The following is a 25,670-nucleotide window of genomic DNA, read 5'->3' on the forward strand; positions in this document are numbered from 1 at the left end:
GTGTGTTAAATTTGAGTGGTCGGGTTTTGAAATTGATTAAATTTCCGATGTTGTTTAAGATTTTATCATGTGCCGAATTTTGGTTGTTGTATTGACGTACTGTTAAGATGTACAGTCTTTGACATTTCAAATGTCTCACTGTCAAATTTTTCTGAGAATTTCATTGTGTCATTGCGAATTCACAATGACATTCTTTGAAAAAAACGTTTTTAGGTACGATTTTCATTAATTTTAGACTAAATTAGTAATTAAAAATGTTCTTGTAACAGCTCTGATAATGTCATTGATTTAAAGAAGAAATATATTGGCAGTTAATTGAAAGAAAAATTGTCTTTATAGATCCAATTCGATAAAAAAATTCATTGGAAATTATAAGTAACCTTCCAGTACTTCTTGTATAAAAATGTGACTTTTATATCCAACTTATTTGTTTATACATTATACGTCATTTGCGCAAACTGTCTATTGCAGATTAAATTGTTTCAGGATTAAACAAATATTTACAATTTACAATTTTATGCAGGTGAGTATTTGTTGAACTCGATAGATTCAAGGTTCTGAAAGAACAGTTTAAGACACTTCTGAGTTGATCACGAAGGCGGTGAAACACAAAATTTTAACAATTTAGACAGGTTTTGTTAAATACGCTCATTACAGATTGTTTTAAATGGCAACTTGATAGAAATAAATTTGTTTCTTAAAGTTTTCTTTTCATACAATCTATGATGAATGTGTTTATTAAAACATGTGTAAATTGTTAAAATTTGTGTTTCACCCGCCTTCGTGAGTGTCAGAGTCTTGGACAGATTTGGTGAAATTTAAATGAAAATGAGTTCGTCTGAGGGCGAGTTGAAATAACGCATCCGCTCCATAAAATTTGTGATATTTGTGAGTCGAATGATTTCACAATACCTTAACTATAATGAAGTTGTTGTTTCATTGATGACATTGGCTAAGCAGTGCTGGCAGTGCTTAATAAGCACTTTGATTTCTTTTATTTTATTGACGACAACACTGCGTGTGTGTAGTCTGCTGTCAAAAAGATTTTTTTTATTTTTCACTTAAAATAAAAAGAGAGAGCAGACGTTTGAAACGCATTTAACTAGGAAACAAAAATTACCCATTTGTAAATTAATTATCATTATACGTACCATTTTATTTTTGGATGATTAAATATTATACCCAGTCAATTATCCATTTGTTACCATTATCCAAAAGCAGCTCCTCCGTACGAATCGGTCGGAATAAATCAAAGCGATTAATGAGTCGCAACAAATAAAAATCTATAAAATGGTAGGTTTGCCATATTTTCTGTGTAAAATGTGTAGTCTTTTGTGTGGAACGGTTAGAAAGTCCATTCTCTTAATTTACAAATTCTAAACAAAAACATCTCCAGATGGATTTTGTTGTAACCAAATTACTGTCGAATAGGTTGTCAAAACATTATTGACACTGTTGACAATCAAAAAAATTGATAAAACGAAAACAACAAAAACGTTGCCCGAGCCTTTATTTTCTGGTTAAATTTCATTAGGCTGCAATGGACACAACAATCGACTGGCAAACATCTTGCCATGAACTGAAAGACCGAGGTGAACATTTGCTAAAAAGTGGCAAATGGGCCGATTGCCATTTCTTGGTCGGAGCCGAACCGAATCAAATCATGCTGCCCGCACACAAACTCATCATGTCAATGGCATCACCCGTAATGTTTTTTTGCATTTCAGTTTTTCTTGTGTCAAACGTGTCGCATTAATGATCCTTTTCACATTCAAAGGTTTTCGATGCTATGTTCAATGGCGGACTTCCTGAAAAGAATGATCCAATCGAAATATTGGATGTGCAGCCTGAGGCATTCAAATCATTGATGGAGTGAGTTGTTTGTGTCAAATTGCTGACTAAAGATTGTGGCGGGAGAGTAAACACTCGACAATGAAAAAAAAAATCCATTTCTCAGGTACATTTACACCGACAAGATCAGCATCAACAGCGTGGATAGAGCGTTCGATCTGTGTTATGTGGCGAAGAAGTATATGATTCCGTACGTGGTCGAAGTGTGTACGAAATTTTTGTGGTCGGATTTATGTCCGAAAAATGTTTGCCGAGCATTCGAATTCGCCAATTTATTCGAAGAGCCTCGTTTAGCTGAACGATGCCTACAGGTTTGTACCGACTGTGTATTCTATTAACACTGGGAATTTGTAAGCTTTTTCTCTTTCTCCCACGCATTCAGATTATTTGCTCTAAAACGATGGACATTCTGTCTGATACCAGCTTCGAGGACATCGAACTATCAACATTGTTGACCATTCTAGACCAAGAATACTTGCACATCGAATCTGAATTGGACTTATTCAACGCAATGGCGCACTATGCCGACAAACATGACTACCGGAAACCAATTAGTGAGTAAATTTAGCACCCCTTTCATTCGAATCCAGTTAATGGACTTTTCTCCAATCCATCAGCCAAAGAAGAAGAAGAACAACTCAATAATGCTGGTGAAGGTACTTCGACCAGCCAACAACAGGATGAAATGCGTAACAATGTCGACGACCGGCATACAACATTTCGAGAAGCAATTCGGAAAATTCGTTTTTTGACTCTCACTCCCAAACAGTTTGCCGAAAATGTTGTCCGAACAAATATCCTAAATCAATCAGGTAATTGTCAAGCAACCCTTATGCACAGTCAACCGAATTTTCTAATGTTCTAACGCTTCTCATTTCGTCCAATCAGAGGCATTCGCCATTCTAATGAACATATCCAGTCCAACACATGACATTTGTCCGATGCCCGACGGATTTAGTTTAAGCACAAAGCCGAGAACGTACGAACCGTGTTTGGCGGTCGTACCTCCGCAGGACGTCGTTCGTGTGCAGCCGTTTTACGGCTTCAGCGAAGAGCAAATTGCATTAACACAAAATGGACTGCGGGAGCCGACCTCATCACGTAGTGCGTTGGAAGCGTCACGAAACGTAATGGAAACCCGAAAATTTTACGCCACACGAACGATTCGCCAGCACGAATCAATTGATTATTTCAACACGAGCGTGTCGGACTGCTCTCTAACATTTATGGTCGACCGAAGCATATGCATCACGGGTATCCAAGTACCTACTCAGGTACTGGGCGATCAAATCTGTCATGCTGGACTGATACCAGATAGATATTCCGAACTACTGTACGCTCATCTGCTCGATTCACAAGGATCCCGGCTAACGTATACACATTCCTCTTCGCGCGTCCGCTTCGATTCGTTGCTGGAAATTTCGTTCGATCGACCCATTTACATTATACGGAACAAGGTCTACAAAATCGGTGTGGCATTCAACAAATCCGGCTGGTATCCGATGTGCACTTGTGTGCCCTTGATTACATGCGAAAATGTATGCTTCACATTCAATGTTGGTTCACCGAATGAATCGGTGCGGGATGGTTTGATTCGGGCGATTGTATTCCAGTTGACGCGCGTGAATTGATATTGATATGTGACTGGGACGTTCAAACATGGATTTTAATGTTGAAAATATACAATTATGAAATAAGAGAGACGTGTATTGAATTGCATTGAGGGATGGGCAGGGGAAGATCACTGGAACTTGATCATCCGTTTCTATGGTTCGGAAGTTTTACCTCGAAAAATTTTCCGAGTGGACTCGAATAACAGTAAATTTAGGACTTGGACACATACTGTCCCGATCAATGGATGTTTTTTTAGCTTTCAGTACCCGGCATAGCCGTGAAGTATTCCCAAAATCAAATTGCCATTCGTTTGGCGATTTTTCTTTGTGTTTCTTCAAAATTTGGCGATTTAACAAATCAGCCAAAAATGTCAAGAAAAATCGGCAAAGTGTGAAGAAATGCTAAGAAAAATTACCAGTGTGAAGAACGTGAAGAAACGTCATTAAGACTCCATTCCTTTTTGTGTTTCTGGACGTTTTTCACACCTTGGCACTTTTTCTCGGCATTTCTTCAAACTTTGCCGATTTTTCTTGGTGATTCTTCACTGGAAAGTACCCGGCTATTCTTCTAAATCGAGACTCATGTAAGACATTTTGCCACCATCACTATCACTGAAATTTCGATTCTTGCCTAGTGAATCGGATTAGACGACACAGAAACCAATAATTAAACAAAAGTAAAATCTTCTACCTTGACGCTTTTGGACGAAATCGGAAGAGAACAGAAACTGGATCGAAATACCGAGAAACATTGGAGAAAGCCCCAAGTTTTCATAACAAAATTTTGGCAAATCCTTGACTTCCTTACAGAAAACCGTGCTTAGACCGAGGGGGAAACAACAACGGAAAATCCTGTCCCCCATCTAGTCCCTCCATTCGCTTATATTTTCCATCCGTTCGACCATTTTTTGCCTCCATTCGCTCATAATTTACCTTCGTTCGTTCCAGTCATTCGCTCCGATGGCGAATGTAGCCTGTCCCACCATTCGCTCTTGTTGTTTCCCCCTCGGCTTAGAGACCCCGTTGCTTTACGTGCTTAAAATTTCTGTCTTTACCCGAGAAATAGAAAAATGCAGAAAAGTCTGTTTTCGTTTCTAATGTACATTGAAATGAGTATGGTGCTGGTGTAGAAAAATCATAGAAACGAAATGCGTTGATCAGTGAGCTTTTCTATGAAACACTTTGAATTTGAATTTCTTTTTGGCAAAAACGTTTTTACCCCAAAAGCCTCGGACAGACAGAAATCTTCTAATTTTTGGTGGCTACGCTACGTTTGATATAATCGCTTCTCTACATACGAAAACTTCTGTTCAAAATGTGTTTTTAATGAATACGACAACACGACAACTATCAGTAGGTTTTTAAAGGATCCTGATCGTCTACCGAATCTAACAAAATTTTCGTCAACTTAGGATCACTAGAGTCACTGCAAAATCGTTTGTAGAACTCGGATCGAAATACTTCGAAGAATCCCCGCTCGGAGTTGCTGTGGTTCATCAACACTACACTAATGTTACGGTGAACGGCATCGAGCACATCGTGATGCGACATCTCACCTACAGAAAATGGACAAGGGAAAAAATTCATTCCACACATGGACGGGAAATTGGTTTCCGCACTCACCCGTAACGTATAAATCAGCTGGCACTCCTTTAAGACCAGAAGCGCCCGAACCGGCACACAGTGCTATCGTTTTAATTTCGCTACACATATTTTGATTCGATCCGATGGCAATTTGTACATGGTTGAGGTTCGATCCGGCTTTAATGGTTTCCACAACCGATTCGAAAGGTTTCGATTGGTTCATTTCAATGATACGACCAGCACCCCTATTCGGATCGGTTATGTTTGGAGTAATAGGACGACTGTCGAACTGAACACCTTTCCCAGTTATGACCGAACATAACCAGTCGTTAATGCCACCATCGACAGCATCCCAGGCAGTGTGAGGAGAGTAAACAGCTATCTGGTTCTCCAAACATTTTGCTACGATACGATCCTTCCAGTTGCTAGAGTGAAAAATTAGAGTCAAAAGTCAGTGCCGAACAGTGCTCACAATGACAAAACAATGGTCCCACCTTTGGCTAATTCTCTTCATAGGAACAAATATTGGCGGATGATACGATATTATCAAATCAACTGATGAATTGATGGCATTCTCCAGTACCTTTTCCGTCAGATCATTTACAACGAGCGCAGATCTCACGATTCTGAAATGGAGAAATTAGTTGCGATCCGACCGAATTGTTGAATCATCCACAAACCTCGGTTTGGTGGGTTCTATCAATAAACCCACATTATCCCACTTTTCGGCTAAACTAAGCGGAGCAAACTCTTCGAGGACTCTAACCATTTCCGGTAAAGTAAAAAATTTCGGTTCGTCTTGCATGACTTTGTGTATAAATCGCGATTTAGCTAGGACAGGTTTAACGATTGCCGATAGACGTGTTGTCAAATATCTCATTTCTGTATTTATTGTCACAACATAACCTCAGATCGGCAGATTATGTTCTCGTGAATGAATGAAGTTTCTGTATCATAAACCATCAATGAGTGTAGTGGGGGTAATTTCAAAAATAATTCCTGAGTGGAGGTGTACATACTGATGTACATCATGTTTCCGCACTTTTCTTGACTGAAGACCCCTCATTTATTACATTTGTTGTAATTTGTAAATTAACTTATTTCTCAGATGATGATTGATAACAACAGCTCTAGCCAACCATCGTTTACAAAATTAGGAGCACTAAAATCGGACAGTTAACCAGGCAGTAGCAGTCGATTTGACGAAGCAACTAGATGAATAGTCCTTTAAAAAATACTTTACTCTTTCGAGATTCTAGGCATCCAGGGACAGATGGAAACTGTTGACTGCATTGAACCTTCTAACAAAGACAAATTCTTCTAATTGGCCCATCAAAACAAATCTAAGAATCTTATGACGTTCAATTCAAGAACGTCCACCTCTTGTGGGGTATCCGAATTGAGGCTTAAGTGCATCAGTTAACTTGCAACTAAATTTGGGTGTGAAAAAACAAAGCTGGTGTCTTTGCACATTACATCGAAGGGCTTTGATCAGTTCGTAATAGTATATTACTTCCAAGGCTCCAAGTTGTGTATTTGATAAATGGGATGTTACAGCCTGACCCGAAGGGTATTCCCCACTTGTCAAATAACAACTTGGAACCTCGTAAGTACAATGCTTTACGTGATTAGGCAATGTAAATGAAAATGAAACATGCTGTAACACGTAAAACAAGTAAAACAGCGTCCTGGCATTTTCCTAAACCTCAAATGGTCAAATGTCAGCCCTTCCAACGAAATATGGGATATTTCCTATAGCTGTTCTCTTCACGGCGTTCCAAATCCGCAGTGGGGACCAATATGAAGCAATTGTTTCTCTCACAGGCGCTTTGTCATGAAACACTTGCAAAGCCAGAAAAAAAACGACACCTAAGGCACAGCACTGCTTCTAGCATGAACACAGAAAATATTGGGAGGATGATGAAATCACAGTAGGCACTGCGTTACTTTTGTAAAGATAGATTGTTTTCGTTGCATAACTTAAGTATGGTTTCCACTCAACAAAAAGTACTAAGTGTGAGAGCCGTGAGAGAGCGATCTGTCATAATTACTTAAAATTAAAATTACAAGGAAAAATTAAACAAATTCAATTTTATCTCTCTCGCACGGAGTACTTTAATCAAGCCTTAAAACATGCAATACAAACAATCCTAAGCAGTGGTTCTTATCACTAAAGCCTCCAAACTTGACACTTGTCAACTCAGTGTTCATGCTAGGAGCAGTGCTGTGAAGACCTATATTACACTCACAATGTTTTAGCGCCAGTTTTTCGTAAAATGTTGTGAAGGAATGTTAAAATGTGAATGTTGCCAACGTCACGCATTTCATTTTCATTGAAAAACTGAAACATTGGAAACACAAAAGCAGCTGACGCGTGTTATTATAGTTTTTCGATTCGTAAATAAGACGAAGTAAGATCTAATCGACATTCAAAACAAAGAAGTGAAGAAATTTTTGGTCATTTTAAACGGAAAAGATGGGAAAAATTTTCCTGGAACACAGTAATGGCGTTAAGCTTTACTCGTGCATTGCCTGCGACACGAATCTGACAAATAAAGGCCATTTGATTAGTACACGATTTACTGGTGCTACTGGTTGGTGAAGAAAAGAGACGAAATTCTACCATTTTGAATGGACTCTTTCGATAAATTTAGTTTTTAATTTTTACTTTTTCCTTCAGGACGCGCCTATCTATTCAAATATGTTGTCAATTTAACATATAGCAATGTCCAGGATCGTGTAATGCTGACGGGACGGCATATGGTCAGAGATGTTATGTGTAAAAGTTGTGGAGCGAAATTGGGATGGATGTACGAATTTGCTACCGAGGACAATCAAAGGTAAACAAAAAGTTTGAATTTTGTAAAATCGTTCCGTATGCTTGGGACAATTTGTATAAATATGTTCAGCAAGGGATGGACACTGTGCTCGAGACATATTTATTGAATGTGTGAACGATAATTTCCTTGAATATTCCAAAACTAGGTCATAGTGTCTGGCTTCGTTTAAACATGTTTCTCTCTATTTTCTTGCAGATACAAAGAGGGCAAAGTGATTTTAGAACACGCTCTAATCACAGAATCAGAAGGATTTCAGGACTTACCATCAACGCCGAGTCGAAATAATTACGAGCAGTAAGCAAGCACACACACATTAGATATTAAGTTTACCGATTAGTTGGCACAACCGTAAATCTTGTGTATCATTCATTATGTTGAAATCCTTTGTTTCTTTTGCTCCTCATTTTTTCCCCCTCATTTCATTTTCTTATTCTTTGTGTAAATCAAAACTTTTATAATCATAACGAGACGAAATAAAATTTGAATGAAATTTTACTTAGCATTAAGCATCGCATAAAATTGAGTTTCAATCCAATTCGACATTTTGGCATGGACATCCTTATTATTCCGAAGGGTTGACTTCTGGCCAATCCTGTCTGACTCGAGAAAACCATTACAAAGTCTGGACAGTATTAAGAGGAGCTAGCACATATCATGACCTTGTAATTTGGGTAGTTTTCTTGTAAAAACGAATTTTTCACAGAAAGAAGTTACTTCTAAGAAATCTTTGGCTGGCAGTGTCAATGTGGATTTGCCAATGTTACTCATATCGACTAATAGGTGCTGCAACAGTGTTTATGCAATTGTGTCTCCTATGTATTTCTTTGGCTCAGGGCTGGAATAACAATTTCAGCGCCCTGAGCAATTGATATTAAGCAAAAAGGGATTCTTTTGAATTTCGACTGACCGAAATCGGTGCTATTCTGGGACTTTTTTTATATATGCCTAGTTAGACCTTGGTGCCTAGGCCAGTCTCAGTCTCAGATATTTTTGATCTTCCATAACTGATTGGTTGCAAGTGGCCAAATGTCGAAAAATGGGTTTCGTAGTCCAGATGTCATTTTCTTAAGGTGGCAAGGACATGGACGTGTATAGGTTCGTTGGAAAGCTGAGTTCGAATACTTCTGGGGCAAATATTACCTTCATAAAATTTGGTGCTAAACGGAAGAAAATATGACTTCCGGAAAATTTCTCAAAATCGATGTAACCTCGGTGAACTTTGATGAGTGCTGTGACTTCACTAATGCAATTATTTTATTAAATTATTACTTGTTATGAATGTGGAGGACCTCAGCTTTACAGCGATACGTATAGTTAGTAGTTTGGCAGAGTGAAACACACAGTTTTCATCTGTTACGTAGTGATGTGCCAAACTACTAAATATGGGTATCGATGTAAATCTGAGGTACTCCACATTCAAAATAAGTAATAATTTAATCAAATAATTATGCATTAGCCACAGCTCTCATCAAAGTTCACCGAGATTTTCTATATTCTGAGAAATTTTCTGGAGGTTATATTTTCGGCCGTTTATCATCAAATTTTTTGAAATTAATATTTGTCCCGGTAGTACTCGACATCAGCTTTTCAACGAACATATACACGCCCGTGTCCTCGCCACCTTACGGATATGAAATCCGGACTACGAAACCCCATTTTTCGACATTTGGCCACTTACAACCAGCCAAGTATGGAAGATCAAAAATATCTGAGATTGGTTTTGGGGCCTAGACACCAAGGCCTAACTAGGTATACATAAAAGAGTCCCGGAATAAGTAGAGCCGATTTCGGTCAGTCGAAATTCAAAAGAATCGCTCAGGATATAAATGATGGCGAGCGGAGTAAGCGAGAAATTTTCAAAATTTTGTGCCTTCAAAACGTTCTAGGGCTCACTTCGCAGCGTTCTTCACTGCTCCTGCTCTCAGCTCACTTAGCCCTTAGGTTAAGCTTCAGCAGGAGCAAACATCTAACTGGAGAGTGGAGACCGTAACGGCGTAACATTCATTATCCAGCTTCTTGGGCTCGGATTATTTTTTGTATTGAAAATTTTAGTTAAATCAAATTTCATCTATATATTTTCGATCATACTTAACTACTACTAACCCTGAATAGCTTGCACGGAAAAAAATCATCGAAATGGGTTGGGTAGTTCTGGAAATGCTGGAGTTTCTCCACTTAGTCATGAGTCCGACAACACTTTATTTCCCTTTTTTTATTGGTCGAAATTAATTAGATTGTAAAATTAGCTGAGTTTTGAAGCTCTCAATACTTAAGTGTCAACGATCAGCTCTCAGAGTGAATTTCGCAAAACTGAAAAGTCTTTCACACAATGCACTATTGCATTTATAAAGAATTGGAGCCCGACATAGTTTGTTCTCAACCTGAACTGAATCTATAAATGCGATCAGATCACATAACTTCAAATTCACATCCGATTTGAAAATTTATAGATCAGTTTTTCAGACTCGTTGCATCCATTCGCGTCCGAAGTAAGGCTAGGTGGCAGACAGTTAAATTTTCTATACGTTTCGGTAATTTGTCGGGTCAAATACGTAAAACAGTATCACCGCACTGTCAACCGTCAACTGAAAAAGCTCGAAGGAGACGTAGTCGGCTATCAAAAATCCGAAAAAATTACACAGCTGACGAAGATCTATATCAGCGTCAGTAACGGAATATCCTAGACTCAGAAATGGCTACAGATGTGAAATAGTTATTTGTTCAACGAGTGGAGGAAATGAAATAGGAAATTCCAACGAGAGCGCTCTGGCTGCAATTTCGCTAGAGTTGGACTTTCCTTTTTCCTATTCCTCCCAGAGATGAACACAACGTTTTGCTCCACGAAACGAAAACATTAATTCGCCATACGATAAGTGAATTTATACGAGTTATGCGGGTGAGAAAGTGAATTATGCTGGATGGTAGATGGAGAGATTCGTCAACCAAACTCAATTTTCTCATAGCCTATTGAGGGAAGAAAATATGGTTGATCACACCGCACGCATGGAAATAGTTATTTGTTTTACAAGAGGAGAAAGTAAAAAAAAATGTAAACGTGTGCGAGAGTTGCTGCCCGCGATGATTCGTAATAGGACCACCTGAAGAGAATCTGTAGAAGAAACTCCTGAGGACTCTGCAATAGGCCGTGTTACACGTATGCCGAAGAAAATATCAGCCTTTCCGGAATGATGGTTTCAAATAGTATCGCTCGATTACGAATTGTGTCGCTACGTGACGATCTGATTTCAGGACAGGAAAGGCAAAGACCAATTTAGTGAAATTACATTTATTGTAGAGTTTTCAATAATTACACGAAAGAATATCTAACGACACTTGATTGGTCTATTGACTGAGAACACTAGTACAATGTAATAAATAGACGAAATTAATGCTGGCCTTTACGGTTCTTCCTAACCTCTGAAATCCGGATCTGCATCCGCATCATCATCGTCATTGTCGTCGTCCTCATCATCATTATGATGATCTTTCCTTTGCTTTCGAGTGTAGGCTCGTTTCGATGTCACCGGCACTTGATCGGTTTCACCATGTAACAACGAATTTCGGTACAGTACCAGCGGTTGCCAATCCTCACCGCGACTGGATGGCATTCCAGATGCAACGCGTCGGTCCAAGAAATTCAAACTGTAATCGGAAACGTCGGAATTAACTTGCGGACGAGCGAAAAACAATTTCCAGAAACTTACACCACCCGCTTGTCTTGCTTCAACAGCTTGTTGGTGAATTCATTCAGAATTTCCAGAAACAGTAGGCACGGCGGTGATGATGTCGGATCGTCAACTGACTCATTACTATGCGTAACGGCGAATAAAATTCCGGCTCGATGGAGTGCAATGACCGCCTCACGATTTTTAATCGCATCCAGTCCGAACGACAGAGCGAATCGCTTAGCCAATTCCTAGTAGAAATCGATCGAAAAGCCAAGATGTTTACAACATTATCCGATAACTAGTTCGTCTAGATGAGACAGTGGCTGTTCAGAGCCCATACCTTCAAATCGGTGAATTCCTGACAGCTCTTCGAAACGTAGATGGAATCGTAAGTCTGTTGGATTTCTTTGTACGTTGACACTAAGCTTATGCACATTGTTAACGCACAATTGATTTTGTTTATTTCACGAGCTTTTCCCACGGTGAACTTGATTATGTCGCCGTATTGATTGTAGTACTGGAAATTTATTTGGTTGGAAATTAGAACTCAAAGCTAACAAAAAGATCGATTTCGCTGTAGCGGTTCGTCCATTACCTTCACGTAATGCTTGAATATGCCAGCAGCAGCTTTCACTGGAATCATATTATAAACGACGAGCTTACAGTAAGCAGCGAGAAAATTTCTCCTTTTGTGCAATTTCTCGATTCGAGATTCATCTGGCCCGTCTGAAAATGGACGAGAAATATTTCAGTTCAGCATTGCAGGTTCCCAGCAGAATTGTCACCAGTCAATTTTACCTTCCTGTTGCGTTGAGAAAACATTGTTCTGCACAAAATCGTTTAAAACTTGTTGCTGACTGACCGATGCCACGTACTCGAGATCCCTGAGTGCCAAATTGTCCGTACTCAATTGATCGGAAAATGTGATCAACAGGTCGCATATGGAATTGAAAGCCTGGACAACGAAAGAAATATTAAGTACCGAACCGGAACACTGACTGTTCGTCCAACTTACAGCCGCTTGAATCTGAGCATTTTGACTACTTCGGACCAGCTCCGTGCACGTGCTCATAAATTTGTGCAAATTAGTACGAAGTTCGGTGATTGTGTCGAAGAAGGACGATTTTTCGCAAACGTTTTCCAGATAGTAGAGACCCCATGATATCGAAAAGAAACAGGAGTCGATGCAGTAGACCAGTGCCTGTTTCGAATACATTTTATTTAAAAAAAAAAACCATTTTCGCAACACTGAAGCGGTGCAACTTACATCAGCTGACAGTCCTTTATCGCCAATCACACCAGATCGATATTCGTCAATGTCTTTGAACAATGAATTGAATAGACCGCAAGCGTTCAGATTGTGACACGAATACAGAATGGACACTTTACGCAGACCGATGGTTACGTTCGATACATCGTCAACGTCCGGAATTTCTTCACCTACAAATTGTTAAAGCATTCCGTTGGAACGGTGTTGTCGGAATCGAATCTATTATTATTCACAAACCTTCGATGAGATTCCTCCATTCGTCAATAGCCTCCATGTATCGTTTGACACATTCGTCAATTATGTTCGATCGTTCAATATCACAAGTTGTATAAATGGCCGTTCCTTCGGTACACAGACACTCCAAGGTTTTGGCGCAAGTCTCCAGCACATCGGGATCGGTGTGTGCGTAAATTATTTTGCCAAGAATTTCCAGCAGCGCTTTCAATTTCTGCGAATGCCGAGGAATTTAATGAGTTGACCCGGTCGAATTAAGCAAAAAATCAAAATAGAATTTTGGGAACTTACATGCAACTGTCTCGAAGTCGTGTAAATCTCCAATTCGAAGAACTGGGGAATGGCCAGCAGATTGGTCAACTTTTCGGCATCGGCACTGTAACGTTCCAACAGATCCGGTAGATGTTGAATGAAATGTTCCGTCATTTTCTGCTTATCGTCGGCAACTTGTTTGATTTCCTTTGTCGTCAGTGCAGTCTTTCGATTATTTCCACGTCCGACCGGTGGTTCGCCAGACGAACACTGTTTCACCGCACTAACCATCAATTCAATCAGCGTCGACTCTTGTTTATTGTCCAATGTTTCTTCCATCGGACCTGGCTCCTCCAACAGCAAATCAGTCATACATTCCCAGTCTTTGATCATGGGATTACTGTCGATGAACGAGTCCACTAAGTAGGCGCCATGTTCATGGAGCTCAGATTCAATGAAAAACTGGACCAGATCCCGGATGAGCGGAGTGTTGGGAAGGCGTGCTTTACCCTTCTTAGTTTGTACTGTTTCGATGCCTTCCTCCAAACGGAACAGGCGAACATTCAAAAATTCAGCAGCTGCTTGTGCAACACCACGATTGGATGAATAAACCAATTCGTAGACGATTTCACAATCTTTGTCGGTCAAAACGTCCGGATGAATTCTGGAAATGAGAAATTTACGATAAGTACACCGATCAAGCGACTCCGTTTAGATTCTCATGTATTTACTTCAAAATGCTTATAACCAGCTTAACGGCTTGCACAGCAACATCGAACTCCTTGTCAAGCGTCATCGCAACAATGCGATCTTTGAATTTCGACGTAAACAATTCCAGTTTCCCCTTCAACACTTCGTCATCATACAACGGCAGCAATGCCTGCAGACATTTTAATCGCACCTCGCCAACCTTATCGTGTAGCGTCCAACCGATGTATTTCAAGTACGAGTCGTCCAAGAAATTTTTGGAGTAACGTTTCATCCACACACCGATCTCTGTCATGCAAATCGCTCGGATATCGGGTAAACTGTCACGATATCGGTGCACGAACACCGACTTGAACATGTAGGTCAACATACTTTTGATCTCTTCCATATTTTCCTCCAGTTCTGATCGTTTGGCCATGAGTGATTCGAGACGTTCGGAAGCCCGTTTGTCGCGAGTCTGAAAATCGTTTGGAGACGGAAATTGGTTAGATTCGGGGTCTTCAAAAAATCAAGCGCTTCTCTCTTTTAGGATTACTCACCTTCAGTCGCTCCGTTTCATATTGCCGACTGGCATTGTCCGAATTCACTGAGACAAGCAGTGCGACGTCCACCAGGGCAGTCATCAATTTCATTGCAGCTAACGTAGCTGTGTGACGAAACGCTCGAACCTGCGAATCCGACAATCCGGTCAACAGGGATATGACGTGATCCATCAGAAACTGATCGTAGATTATCGAATATTGACATTGCCGCACCAGCGTTTCAACGAATTCACAGAAATTCGATTTGAACTTTTTCCACTGTTGACCGGGCATTATCAGCGGATATTCGCCACTCTCTTCATCGAACTCTTCGGTCATTTTTCGAATGATTGCTGTGTGTTCCATGAACTCCTGCATGTCACTGGTAATGTGTCCTTTGCATCCGCTGGAATTGATGAAAAATTGCATCAAATTCAACAATGCATTCTGTCGATCCAATTTATATTGTTCAATCCAGTCGTCGACAATGCTCTGTGAAAGATGAAACGAAAACACTTATGGCGTGATGAACCGATGATACATTTGACAACAAAACTCTTACGGTAATCGGCGACTTGGAATGTCGAACAATGTAGTACAAACTGGACTCGTCGTGAGTCACATCGCGCTCCTTGTCCACAACCTTTTCGACAACTTCCTTCGGTTCTTTCGGTGGTTTTTCGGCAGCCGGTTTGCGTCCCACTTTACGTTTTGCTCGAACAACTATCGGAGCAACACGGAACATATCTTCGTCATCGTCGTCAATGATGGGCGGTCGATCTCGGACACCACCTCGTGCTCGCAAACGAGTCATGCGACCGGCTTTCGTTGTGGGTGAGTCGCCTTCACCATGTTCGTCCGAGAAGCTCTCGTTTAATTGTGGTTCGCTTGTGCTGCAAATGAATGTGACAAAATTTTAGCAAAACGAATTTGGCTTGGCAGTTCGGAAGCATCCATTGAATGGATTACCGGACCCATTATTGTTTAGGAGAGAAATTAGAGTTTGATTGTATCGTGACAGCAATTAAAAAAATTTGAACTGCCTGAACAGTGTAGTTCAGTTGTAGTTGCTTCGTTTCTGGGTTAGCAAGACTGATGCACTTTTTATGAAATATAAAACCGAATGTCCAGCATAAGCTAGTTCCGATCCCGAAGCTCACATTCATAAACTTATCGTGAAATTTGTGTGATAACAACACAGTTTACCGATTAGCCCCAGTACATCAATGACATAGTGTCATTAGAATGATAGCTCTTACTAGTGCCGATTTTTTCTCCTAATCCCGAACTTTCCACAAAACTTTTTCTTTCAGAAACATTCGCTTCGCCATTGTAAACAAACATACAAGAAAATTGTATAACAAATCCACTGCCGCGCCTAACCTAAATTGTCATTTCGTTGAATTCTACCCTCAACAATCAGCCAAACCAAAACTTTTTCACGCAAATATTTGAAACGTACCTCGGCATTTGGAATGGTTCGTCTTCACAATCAGGTGGAATGGGATCATCCATTCGGATTCTTTTCCCACCTCCTCTCCGTGGCATCCTGAAAGCAATTTTTTAGTTCAATTCACTTATTCACTCGTTTCTCGACGAAATGCGGAGAGCATACTCACATCATGATTAAGTTTGTTTACTTTGAGAATAGTTTGAATTTATGATTTACGGCAATTGTTCACAAATTTTGTTTATTTATCGAATGTTTGTACACACGAAGCGTCCATCAAAAAAAACAATATGAGCCAGACGTGTGACACTTCGAACGCAATTTTCTGGTATAACGACTGGTAGACTTTTCGTGTTTGTTAGGTTGAAATTCCATATACAAACTGTATAATACCGGTAATACCTTTCATTTCATTACCGACAATACCACCAATGTACCGAAATGATTTCGAACCGGTGGCGGGTATAATGTGCTGTCATAATAACGTCGAATATATAAGCTTCCAGCGAAATTAATTTTTTTTAAAACATTTTATTAATTAATTTGGTTAACATATGGGTTGGAAAAATTAATTAATTAATATCTGATTCTTTTTGTAAAACATAGCTAACGCCGACCCGTACGAAACACCTATTCGTATCAAAAGCCTTTATTGTGAAACTCTTCATTTCTTCTCTGCTGAAAAGCTAAAGCTTTAAAATCACTTGCATTATCCACTCTTTGCCTTGCTATCATCAACAAATAAATTGCCGGAGGCAATATAGACAGCCTCGTACGTAGTCAAATTTCATAAATTCCTATTTAAACAGCTATATACCGCTATATTTACCTATATTTCACTATCAATAAACATTCCACAAATGCATATGCTATTATATATTATACAGAAACTATCTAAGTACAAATTTTCCCACTTTATATCGCTTTTACTAAAATCCAATATGGCCGCCGGCAGCCATTTTGTTAGGAGACCGGAAATAGTGCCGTCGCTTTACATTCGTTAATACCTTTCAAACAAAAAAAAATTCATGAAATTCGGTCAAAATATACTCGCGATATTGACAAATTACTCCACGTTCACTGTACGGCCGAGTAGCCAGATAAGAGGTCACTCCAAGAAGCTCACGCTCCGGAGAACATAATTTCATAAACTTTTTTTTTCCTGATTGGTACGGTCAATACCTATCTAATAAAGCTAAAACAGACGAAATATGTTCAAATGTGGCCGACCTACAAGCAAAAACTGCTTGCCGCGCTGTGCCTGTTTCACACCAAGGGGTCTAACTCACGAGTCGGTCATCCGATTTCCAAAATCTTTTTTTTTTGTCGATTGGTATTGTAAATACCTTTTATTTGACGAATCACTTGCAAGTGTAACGTTTAAATGGCCGGAGATATCTTCGAAAAACCGTAAAGCACTTATTGGGCCACAGCTCGGGAGGGATCCATCCAAAATCACTCATCTTCGAACTTGGCCTGTCTTTTGACATAACCAAACGGAAAAAAAAAGAATTTTCAAAATCGGATGCGTTTTACTCAAGTTATCGTGCAGACAGACAGACGGACATTTTTTTCACTGATTTGGCATCTCTAGACAACCACAATAGGTTTCCCCTTACTCAGGGAGTCCAATTCGACGTGTTACAAACGTATGCGTAAACCTATAAGACCCCAGTAGTTCGTACGGGTCTAAAAAAAACTTTGGAACGAGCAGAACAATTCTTATTATCTGGAATTTTGATTACCTACCGAAAACCCAGTCAAATAAATCGACAAACATTTTAAATATAAAAAATTCCAGATCATAAGAATCCACGCCATTAGTCGTATAAATTTATACGTCATAGAGAGCTTTTTTCTCCTTTGTTAGGATCTGTCAGTTTTTTCGTTTTGCGATTTAGTATGGAAATGAAAACTAAAATTGAGATATACATGTTGTTGGCTCAGTGGACTGATTTTGTAGAATAGGTTTTGTGTATTGAATATTTAACAAAAGCAACTATTAAATGTGTGTTAAGTATAGGTTAATTCAACTCTATGATTCCCATGTAGTGCGTAATAATTACTAGAAAGATCACCAAAACTAGTTGATCAATGCAAAAATTGAACTTGACTTGAAGCAAATTTATTCGGTATTTGAAAAAGAGTCGCTAATATATGCAGCTATAGTATTTTTGACAACTGTTAAAAGTTATGGAATGTATTGTGGATTGGATTGTTTGGATTTATTTAAAATTCTCAATAGTGGCTGGGTTTTAACAGTTAGCCGCTGTACAACACCATCGATTTCTTTGAATAAAGACACGATCTAAGAGAAATTATAGATGTAGAACAATACTCAGACTAAAAATAAATTTACATTTTTCCGTTCGCAAATTCTTCTGACGAAATTTAAATTTCCTACTATTAAAATGCTATTTGCAAAAAATGTAAGAAACTTAACATGCAAAAATCTGTAGCTGTGGAAAAAACCATTCAAATTTCAAATCAGTTAATGCGCCGGTTAATTAAACGCATCCTTTACTATCTGACAGATTGAAATTTTCAACTGTCTCGAAATACTAAAAACTGTGCATTTCATTTTTGAACAAACAGTACGCAAACAAAAGTTCTGTAAATTAATTTAATTTAGTAGCCGCATCGAATCTGTACTGAAACAGTAAATTTTGTATAAAGAAAGTGGTCACACTAATTGGTACTCGAACGATGTCCATTGCAATTGAGTTACAAACAATTTTTTTTTTTATTTTTTATCGATGAAGAACCTAATTATAAGACACTTTGTCTCGTATCATATGCCAAAAAAAGTTAAAACTTTTTTTTATAAATCATTTTGAAAGTCACTAAAAACACGAAAATTCGAATAGAAATACAGTATGTCATCAAAAATTTTTGTATTTCGATTCGAATTTTCGTGTTTTTAGTGACTTTCAAAATGATTTATAAAAAAAGTTTTAACTTTTTTTGGCATATGATACGAGACAAAGTGTCTTATAATTAGGTTCTCCATCGATAAAAAATAAAAAAAAATAATTGTTTGTAACTCAATTGAGGACAAATAATTTTTTTTTTCATTCTTTGAGGAAAATCGTGAAAAAGTGCTTTGTGTTTTTTAGGTGTTGGGTCGTTGAAAACAAAAAAAAAAATCAACACACGATCAAAATCGTGAACTAAAAACATCCAAACGGAAACAGCAAGCGATTTAGACAAATTTAATTTATTTTAACTAAGGTAAATATCGAATTGGATTTTTGTTTTTCCGTAAAATGATGAAATTTTCATCAATGAAATTGAATTTTATGTGATTTCTTGTGTGATGATTATAACATTTCAATTGCTAGCCTTAAATCCCACAATAAATCTATCAAATCTTTTCTCTACCATTTTTCCGCCAGTCTGCCCTCCTATCTTTTGGTACATAATACTTGCTTAGCTATCCTTTTGTGAGCTGTTATTCTTACAGCATTATCTTGATCTGGCGGCATTGATAACAATAAATTTTTATACATTCTACAATAGGTGCTTCAAGTGTGAGCTTACTTACCGCAAACAGTTGCATTTTTTGGAAGAAAAAATGATGACAGAAAGAAATCGCCAAAATTATTTTAACGACTAAATTCAGGCTGAGACAGCTCAGATGGATTTTTTTGTACAATTCTATTACATTTCGTAACGGTAGCGCTCTATTTTTTTTGTGAACCGACGTCACTGCTATGACATGTCATAGATATTTGCCAGAGTGAAGTTATTTCTTAAAACTCAAGGAATTAAAGGAGTTGTTGCGCATGGACAAGCATCAACACATTATCTTACAGCTTATCATTACTATAAGCTAATATATATTATGTACCTGTTGCCAAGATTGTTATTTTGATGTGCAGGACATTGTTGCCAGAGCCGAAGCCGTGGGCAATAATGTCTACACGTCAAAATAACAGTCTGGCAATAGGTGCATACCATATTTTATCTGTCGAGAAAAGATATATCGAGATAAACAAAAACTCCCTAGAGGGATAAGCTCGAGATTATCGTTCTAGATAGATAAATCCTATTTATCAGTTCGTCTTCACAACAAAAAGGCCGTTTCAGAATATTTATTTAAATTTAAAGTGGTAAAGTGCAAAAAAAATAATAATTTTTGACTGAATTGAAAATTTATCGGAAAGCCATTTCGTGTTAAAAAGCATGCTAATAATTAGTTTAGGCACATGATGTACATAACGGTTGGTTGTGTAAATGTGTTAGCCGTAATTGGTTCCTTGCAAGCCTGATCAAAATTGAAAATTATATTTAGAATTCTCTAGCAAATAAACAAACAAACTACAAACCATACCTTGCATTTAAAGCAATACCAAAGCAACAATGGCAGCAAAAATGTTCTCGAAATCTTCTCTACAGTATGACTTTCCGTCTCTTTCGAAAAATGATTCGCCCGACATCGGTTTCATGCATGGCCCGCCGCACACAAAATGGTCTTCGTGCCATGGTTGTCCGAGGACTTTGATGATTTTCTGGTGGAATCAGAATTAATATTAATGCAATTTTTGTCATTTGTAATGGCGAATGTAATCTAAGTTTTTCGTTAGTTGCTAGGGAGAGTGCGTAAAATTCGTAAGATATATCCCACACATCGGTACCTCCCCAATGAAATAATGTAGCTACTCTTTGGTCATTGACTTCGCTGAATGCATATTTGATTTGATTTTTGGTTTGTCAATAACAGGACCACCGGCTTAACGTGACTTCCGAACCACTCCTCGAAGGTTGTAAAATACTCTGTGAGGAAAGTTAGGTGTTTAATTGATATCTCGCCTAAATGTAGGTGTGTACATCGTTGCAGCCACCAAACACACTGCAACTACCTAAATTATGAAGCTTGAGTGAACTTTAGGACGTTGCCAATGCGATATATTTAATGGCTATAAAAATTCCACGTGGAATTGTCTGACACGGGATTCGAACCCGGATAATTTTGGTGGAAGGCTAGTACGTAACCACTGAGCCATCCCGTTCGTGTTTTCCTTTTAAACTTCGCAATAGTCTGAATGCAGACTATTCTCATACTCACTACAAGTGAAGAAATTATATCAAATAATGTCAGGAGTATGAATACCAGTTGGTCGTCACATCCTTTACAAGACGAGAAAAAATAGTTGTGCTATTGTGATAGATGACTAATACTGAAGCATTTCGTCAAAAATGTCGAAAAACACTTTTGTTTGCTTATATCCGAAAAAATATTCAAATTTTGCTCGATAGCGATAGTAACGTAAATTTTTCGTCTTTCTTCCTAACCTAGCTTTTCTAACCGGAAAGATATGGGAAATATTGTGCAAAAGAAAAACGACGACAATCGGAAAAGTAAGCATTTTCTTGTATTCACAAGATGAAAAATGTTTCACGATTTCTTCCTTCAACTATTATAATTTTAGTACATGGGTGTGAGGTATATATCAATAACTACGAGGCATGGGTCATCATGGCTGAGGACTTAACACAACTAAGAAGCCTGATAAGCGATTTTGGCCCGTTTAAAGAAGATGAGGAAATGCCGGTTATTTTAGATTGGAAAAAAAGAAGAGTTTTGGATAACACAACTTTTGAGAACTTAAAGAATCGAACATTTTACGCTGTTTCCTCACAACCACTGGCTGCTGATGGAAATGCATTAGAGTATGAAGATGTGAGAAATTTCTACAAGAGATTTGAGAAGCAGAGCGATTCTCAAAATGCGTGTTCTTCGTTAAAGCTTCGTAAGTTTTCTAAAGTTTTCAAATATTTCACTTACACTTTAGCACCTTTTTTCCCAAAAGATCTCGGCAGTTCGTTTGCCGTTATTTATACTTTGGATGATCTTTTAAAATTTGTAATTCCCGATCATTCAAAAGTAGTAACTTTTCTTATAAGTTTCCTGTTTTACATGTATCAGTGGTCCAAAATTATAAAACGCATTTATAGACAGAGTAACTTTTATGGATTAGTCGCTTTTTTATGTTTCTTTAGTTCAATTTCAATTTTTACGTTGATCGCCGCTTTTATTAGCGCTCAAACTTATAAATATAATTCGCCATTCAAGCAATCCAACGAAACAATGAACATAAACAGCACTTCGACTGAATAGCAAATTGTAAAAATCGGACGACGACGATAAAAAGTCAAAACAAAAACAAAATTTTTATTGACAAATCAAAACAAAAACTTCACTACTGTCCGATCATCTCTCACCCACACTCGTTGCAATATCAAAACTATCACCAAAACCATCTGTCGACCCGAATCCGGCCCACTATCGGCTAGCCTTTTTCCATACGTGCCTCCACATATTACGTTCGCCGATCACCTTGAAAAGGGTCCGGCGATGCCAGCAGCTATCAGAAAAGTTCTCAAATGGAAGCTCACACAATAACGCCGATCGTCATACGAAAAGTGCTTGCGAACACTGGATTCCGGCTGTTAAGTAAGAAGTAAGTGTCTGGTTTTGAATTTTCCGTTGCGAAATATTGGTGATTTTGTGAGAAACAAAGTTCGGGATGTCTTCGATTGTTAACATACATTGGAATGTTGTCTGTACGTTGCATTTAAGTGTAAGCACTTGACGGCTAAAAATATAACTCTTCAATCAACCGTCGAGTGTGTAGGTGTTGGTCGATATGTAAATGAGCGGTTTATAATCCTGAAAGCATTTTTAGCTGCCTAACACTGCAATGATTCAGCCTACGTTTCTAATCATTCAAAAACGTGAGATCTTTAATCCTCCTGCTTTGCTACCTAACGCACAGCTAAGCTCACAAAGCATCGCAGGTAAAATGTTGGGTGCAGCGCTGGAGTCATTCTCTGCTGGTCGGTTAGGAATTATGCAAGAAAGTGTGGGAACGTTGTCACATGCCGCCGTTATTTTGATTCGGTACGCAGCGTTACGGAAACAGTTTGGTCCGGATAGAAGTGGACCTGAGGTACCAATTATCGAGTATCAGCTGCGCGTAAGTAAAAATGAGAAATTTGATTGCCCAATGGATGATAAGTTCATAACAGCCGGTCCACTATGTTCTAGCAATGGAGAATATTTCCATATCTTGCTGCTGCTTGTGTGTTCCGAGCCTCCGTGTTCGCCTTAACTGACATGTACTTATAAACGGTAGAGAAATCTCAGGCCGATTCCAACGGCCTATAGTTGCTGGTAAGACTCTTTTTATCCTAAATGTTCCCTCTTTGCTAACCACAGTACCCGTACAGACTCAAAAAGTGTCGGAGATCCATGCCCTAGTCTCATCGTCGAAACCACTATTGACTTGGACCGCCCGAGATGCTATTCAAGAAGCCAGGTAACTGTTTTGCAAACAAGGTTGTCCGATTCGAGTCGATTTCCTAATTTCCACTATTTCGAATCTAAAGAGAAGCGTGTGGCGGTCACGGATATTTGAAGGCGGCCATTTTGGGTGAATTGGGAAAAAATCACGACGCATACGTAACAGACGAAGGAGACCATAATGTGTTGGGTCAACAGGCATCCAATTGGTTGATTCGACAATGGGAAAACGGCGTTGAAAGTCCAGCTGGAACGACCAGTTTCATTAAAAATCGCAACGAAATTTCTGGCTTCAATTTCGAGAACATTTTGACGAAGTGCGACGTGAATAGTTTCGAATGTAAGTCAATACAACCGCCGATCCATGGACCTGTTGACCGAGCTTATTTCGTTTTAGTTATAATCTGCTGCTATGAATGGCTTATGTGCTGGTTGCTGCAGAACATATCAAAGACAATGGCCCAAAAGGTAGAGCAGGACGTTCATGAGTTCGCTGCCCGAAACAATGTGCAAGTGTACAAAGCGAGAGATTTTACGCGTGCATACGCCGAGTATTATGCATTGAAAAGCTTCCTATGAGTCGTTGAAATTGGTGTCTTTGACGGTTGTCCGTTAATGTTGATTTTCAGAAAACATTTGACGAAGAGTGATGTTACTCCGGATTTGCAGCCGTACTTGCATACCATCTTCCTCATTTACGGATACTGGTGCATAGATAAACATATGACAAGTGAGTGAGATCATTGAATTTTTACCAGTTTGTTGTCGAGGAACTTCTAGCCCCAATAGATGTCCATGTTGTTAACTGAACTGTTTTTTCTTTTCAGGGAAACTTTGCCACCGGTGGTTCGAAACAATTTGCCTTAGTGTTGCGCAGACATCAAGGACGTATCGGTATCGATTGTAGATGTATTGGCACCACCAGACTTTGCACTGAATTCAGTATTGGGAAAATCAGACGGATTGGTAGGCTGAATTGGAAAAGTTTCCATTCATTCGTCCCCCCCTAATTGTCCCTGTTCGTTTCGTTTAGTTGAACCAAAATCTACAGCACGAATTTATGACAAATCAAGGAGCGTTGGAACGTGCCAGCTGGTGGCAGGATGTGGTCATTCCACCGAAATCGAAACTGTAAAGAGATAGAGATAAAGATAAACTAGAAGGGATGGAGAGATGTTAAATGTAGAAATAAGGAGAGTTTAACGGAAAATAATCATTTTTAACGAGATTAAGATTTAAGTAAGTAAAGTATTCATGTGACGGTGAAGTAAAAAAAAAATGGAAAATTGTTTTATTCGGACTGACTCTCTAAAGACCCTTTGGGACGAAAGTCTTTGAAAATCCTGTTGTTCATACAAAAAAAAAATCTAAAAACCCTTCTGCTATTACCCGATTAACCATATAACCGTTCCATGCCTGTACGACTTCAATGTAGCTGAAAATGGAATCATCAACAGTAAAGACAAAAATGAGTGTGACAGATACTTTGGAAAATGGCATCGGTCACATATTCCAGATTTTTAGCCCCATACGAAGTACGAAGGGGCTTATAGGATTACGATGCCGTGTGTAATTGATGGAATTCGAAGCAGACGGTAAGGGCAAAGTGTTTACCTATGTTCATAGATGACGAATCCGCATAAAAAATTTTGTCTGTCCGTCACGTCAATATCTTGAGTAAATCAAATCCGATTTCAAAAAAAAAAATCCCTGAAAGATAGTCAAAATAGTGAGGCTAAGTCGAAGATGGGCGATTTTGGGGACCCACAAGTGCTTCAACGTTTTCTGTGAGTTAGACCACTTGGTGTGAACTAGGTACAGGGCGGCAAGCCGTTTTTGCTTGTTAGTTCAGGTACTTGTGTAACTCCGTGTGCCTAAAGTTCTTTAAGATTTTTCTTTGTTCCATGTTGTTTGCCACGAAACGTTGTGGAACAAATTTTTTTTCCGGAAAATGGAAAATCGTTTTTCCGGCCGGAAAAGCCATTCATATGAAAACCTTCGAAGTCGAATATCTCCGAAAATACAATATTTTTTTGAAAAATTTCTTCTGTTCTGGAAGGTATGGCTCATTACCGATATTTCATGGAAGAACTTTTTTTAGAGGAGTTGGAATGGAGTCGTTATTAGGGTTCACCTAAAAAGTGTCCCGGAAAATTCATCAACTTTGAAGCCATTTTCCCTGGCCATTTCGAATTTATTTTTCATAAAAGTGGTGACATTCGAAAGCTACATTCAAGTGCTTCTGATTTCAGCCGGCCGGACATGATCCATGTTCGGGAGCCTGGGATATGAACTGGGAAAGTCATGTATGTCCATATAAGGATTTTTCAAGTTTTTTCTAGATCAATAAAAGATAGTTAGCTATAATTTGGG

At 38.7% G+C, this 25,670-nt stretch overlaps 4 protein-coding genes and 1 pseudogene across 4 annotated transcripts; 3 read left to right on the forward strand and 2 right to left on the reverse strand.

The window, feature by feature from the left end:
• The first annotated feature begins 1,179 nt into the window (after positions 1-1,179).
• On the forward strand, positions 1,180-3,548 carry LOC119067333. The gene is made up of 7 exons (XM_037170238.1): positions 1,180-1,293; positions 1,535-1,705; positions 1,778-1,872; positions 1,958-2,162; positions 2,234-2,405; positions 2,469-2,663; positions 2,740-3,548. Exons 1-7 carry the CDS (start codon positions 1,291-1,293, stop codon positions 3,480-3,482), a joined length of 1,584 nt encoding a protein of 527 aa, XP_037026133.1. The 5' UTR covers positions 1,180-1,290; the 3' UTR covers positions 3,483-3,548.
• Positions 3,549-4,753: 1,205 nt separating this feature from the next.
• On the reverse strand, positions 4,754-6,003 carry LOC119067334 (NIF3-like protein 1). Its single transcript, XM_037170239.1, has 4 exons — positions 5,729-6,003; positions 5,543-5,674; positions 5,088-5,473; positions 4,754-5,020 (listed from the first exon to the last, which is right to left on the reverse strand). The coding sequence occupies exons 1-4, from the start codon at positions 5,926-5,928 to the stop codon at positions 4,815-4,817; spliced, it is 924 nt and encodes a 307-aa protein (XP_037026134.1). The 5' UTR covers positions 5,929-6,003; the 3' UTR covers positions 4,754-4,814.
• A 1,414-nt stretch (positions 6,004-7,417) lies between these two features.
• Positions 7,418-8,381, forward strand: LOC119067335 (protein yippee). Its single transcript, XM_037170240.1, has 3 exons — positions 7,418-7,642; positions 7,729-7,888; positions 8,084-8,381. Exons 1-3 carry the CDS (start codon positions 7,525-7,527, stop codon positions 8,184-8,186), a joined length of 381 nt encoding a protein of 126 aa, XP_037026135.1. The 5' UTR covers positions 7,418-7,524; the 3' UTR covers positions 8,187-8,381.
• Positions 8,382-11,163: 2,782 nt separating this feature from the next.
• LOC119067332 (cohesin subunit SA-1) lies at positions 11,164-16,422 on the reverse strand. The gene is made up of 14 exons (XM_037170236.1): positions 16,161-16,422; positions 16,004-16,090; positions 15,104-15,434; positions 14,560-15,033; positions 14,044-14,477; positions 13,352-13,976; positions 13,064-13,274; positions 12,824-12,996; positions 12,572-12,757; positions 12,355-12,511; positions 12,152-12,282; positions 11,897-12,073; positions 11,593-11,804; positions 11,164-11,530 (listed from the first exon to the last, which is right to left on the reverse strand). The coding sequence occupies exons 1-14, from the start codon at positions 16,163-16,165 to the stop codon at positions 11,299-11,301; spliced, it is 3,435 nt and encodes a 1,144-aa protein (XP_037026131.1). The 5' UTR covers positions 16,166-16,422; the 3' UTR covers positions 11,164-11,298.
• Positions 16,423-19,112: 2,690 nt separating this feature from the next.
• LOC119067277 lies at positions 19,113-24,553 on the forward strand (annotated as a pseudogene).
• The last annotated feature ends 1,117 nt before the right edge of the window (positions 24,554-25,670 follow it).

The sequence above is a fragment of the Bradysia coprophila genome (assembly GCF_014529535.1).
Source record: "Bradysia coprophila strain Holo2 chromosome X unlocalized genomic scaffold, BU_Bcop_v1 contig_12, whole genome shotgun sequence".
Classification (NCBI taxonomy): Eukaryota; Metazoa; Arthropoda; class Insecta; order Diptera; family Sciaridae; genus Bradysia; species Bradysia coprophila.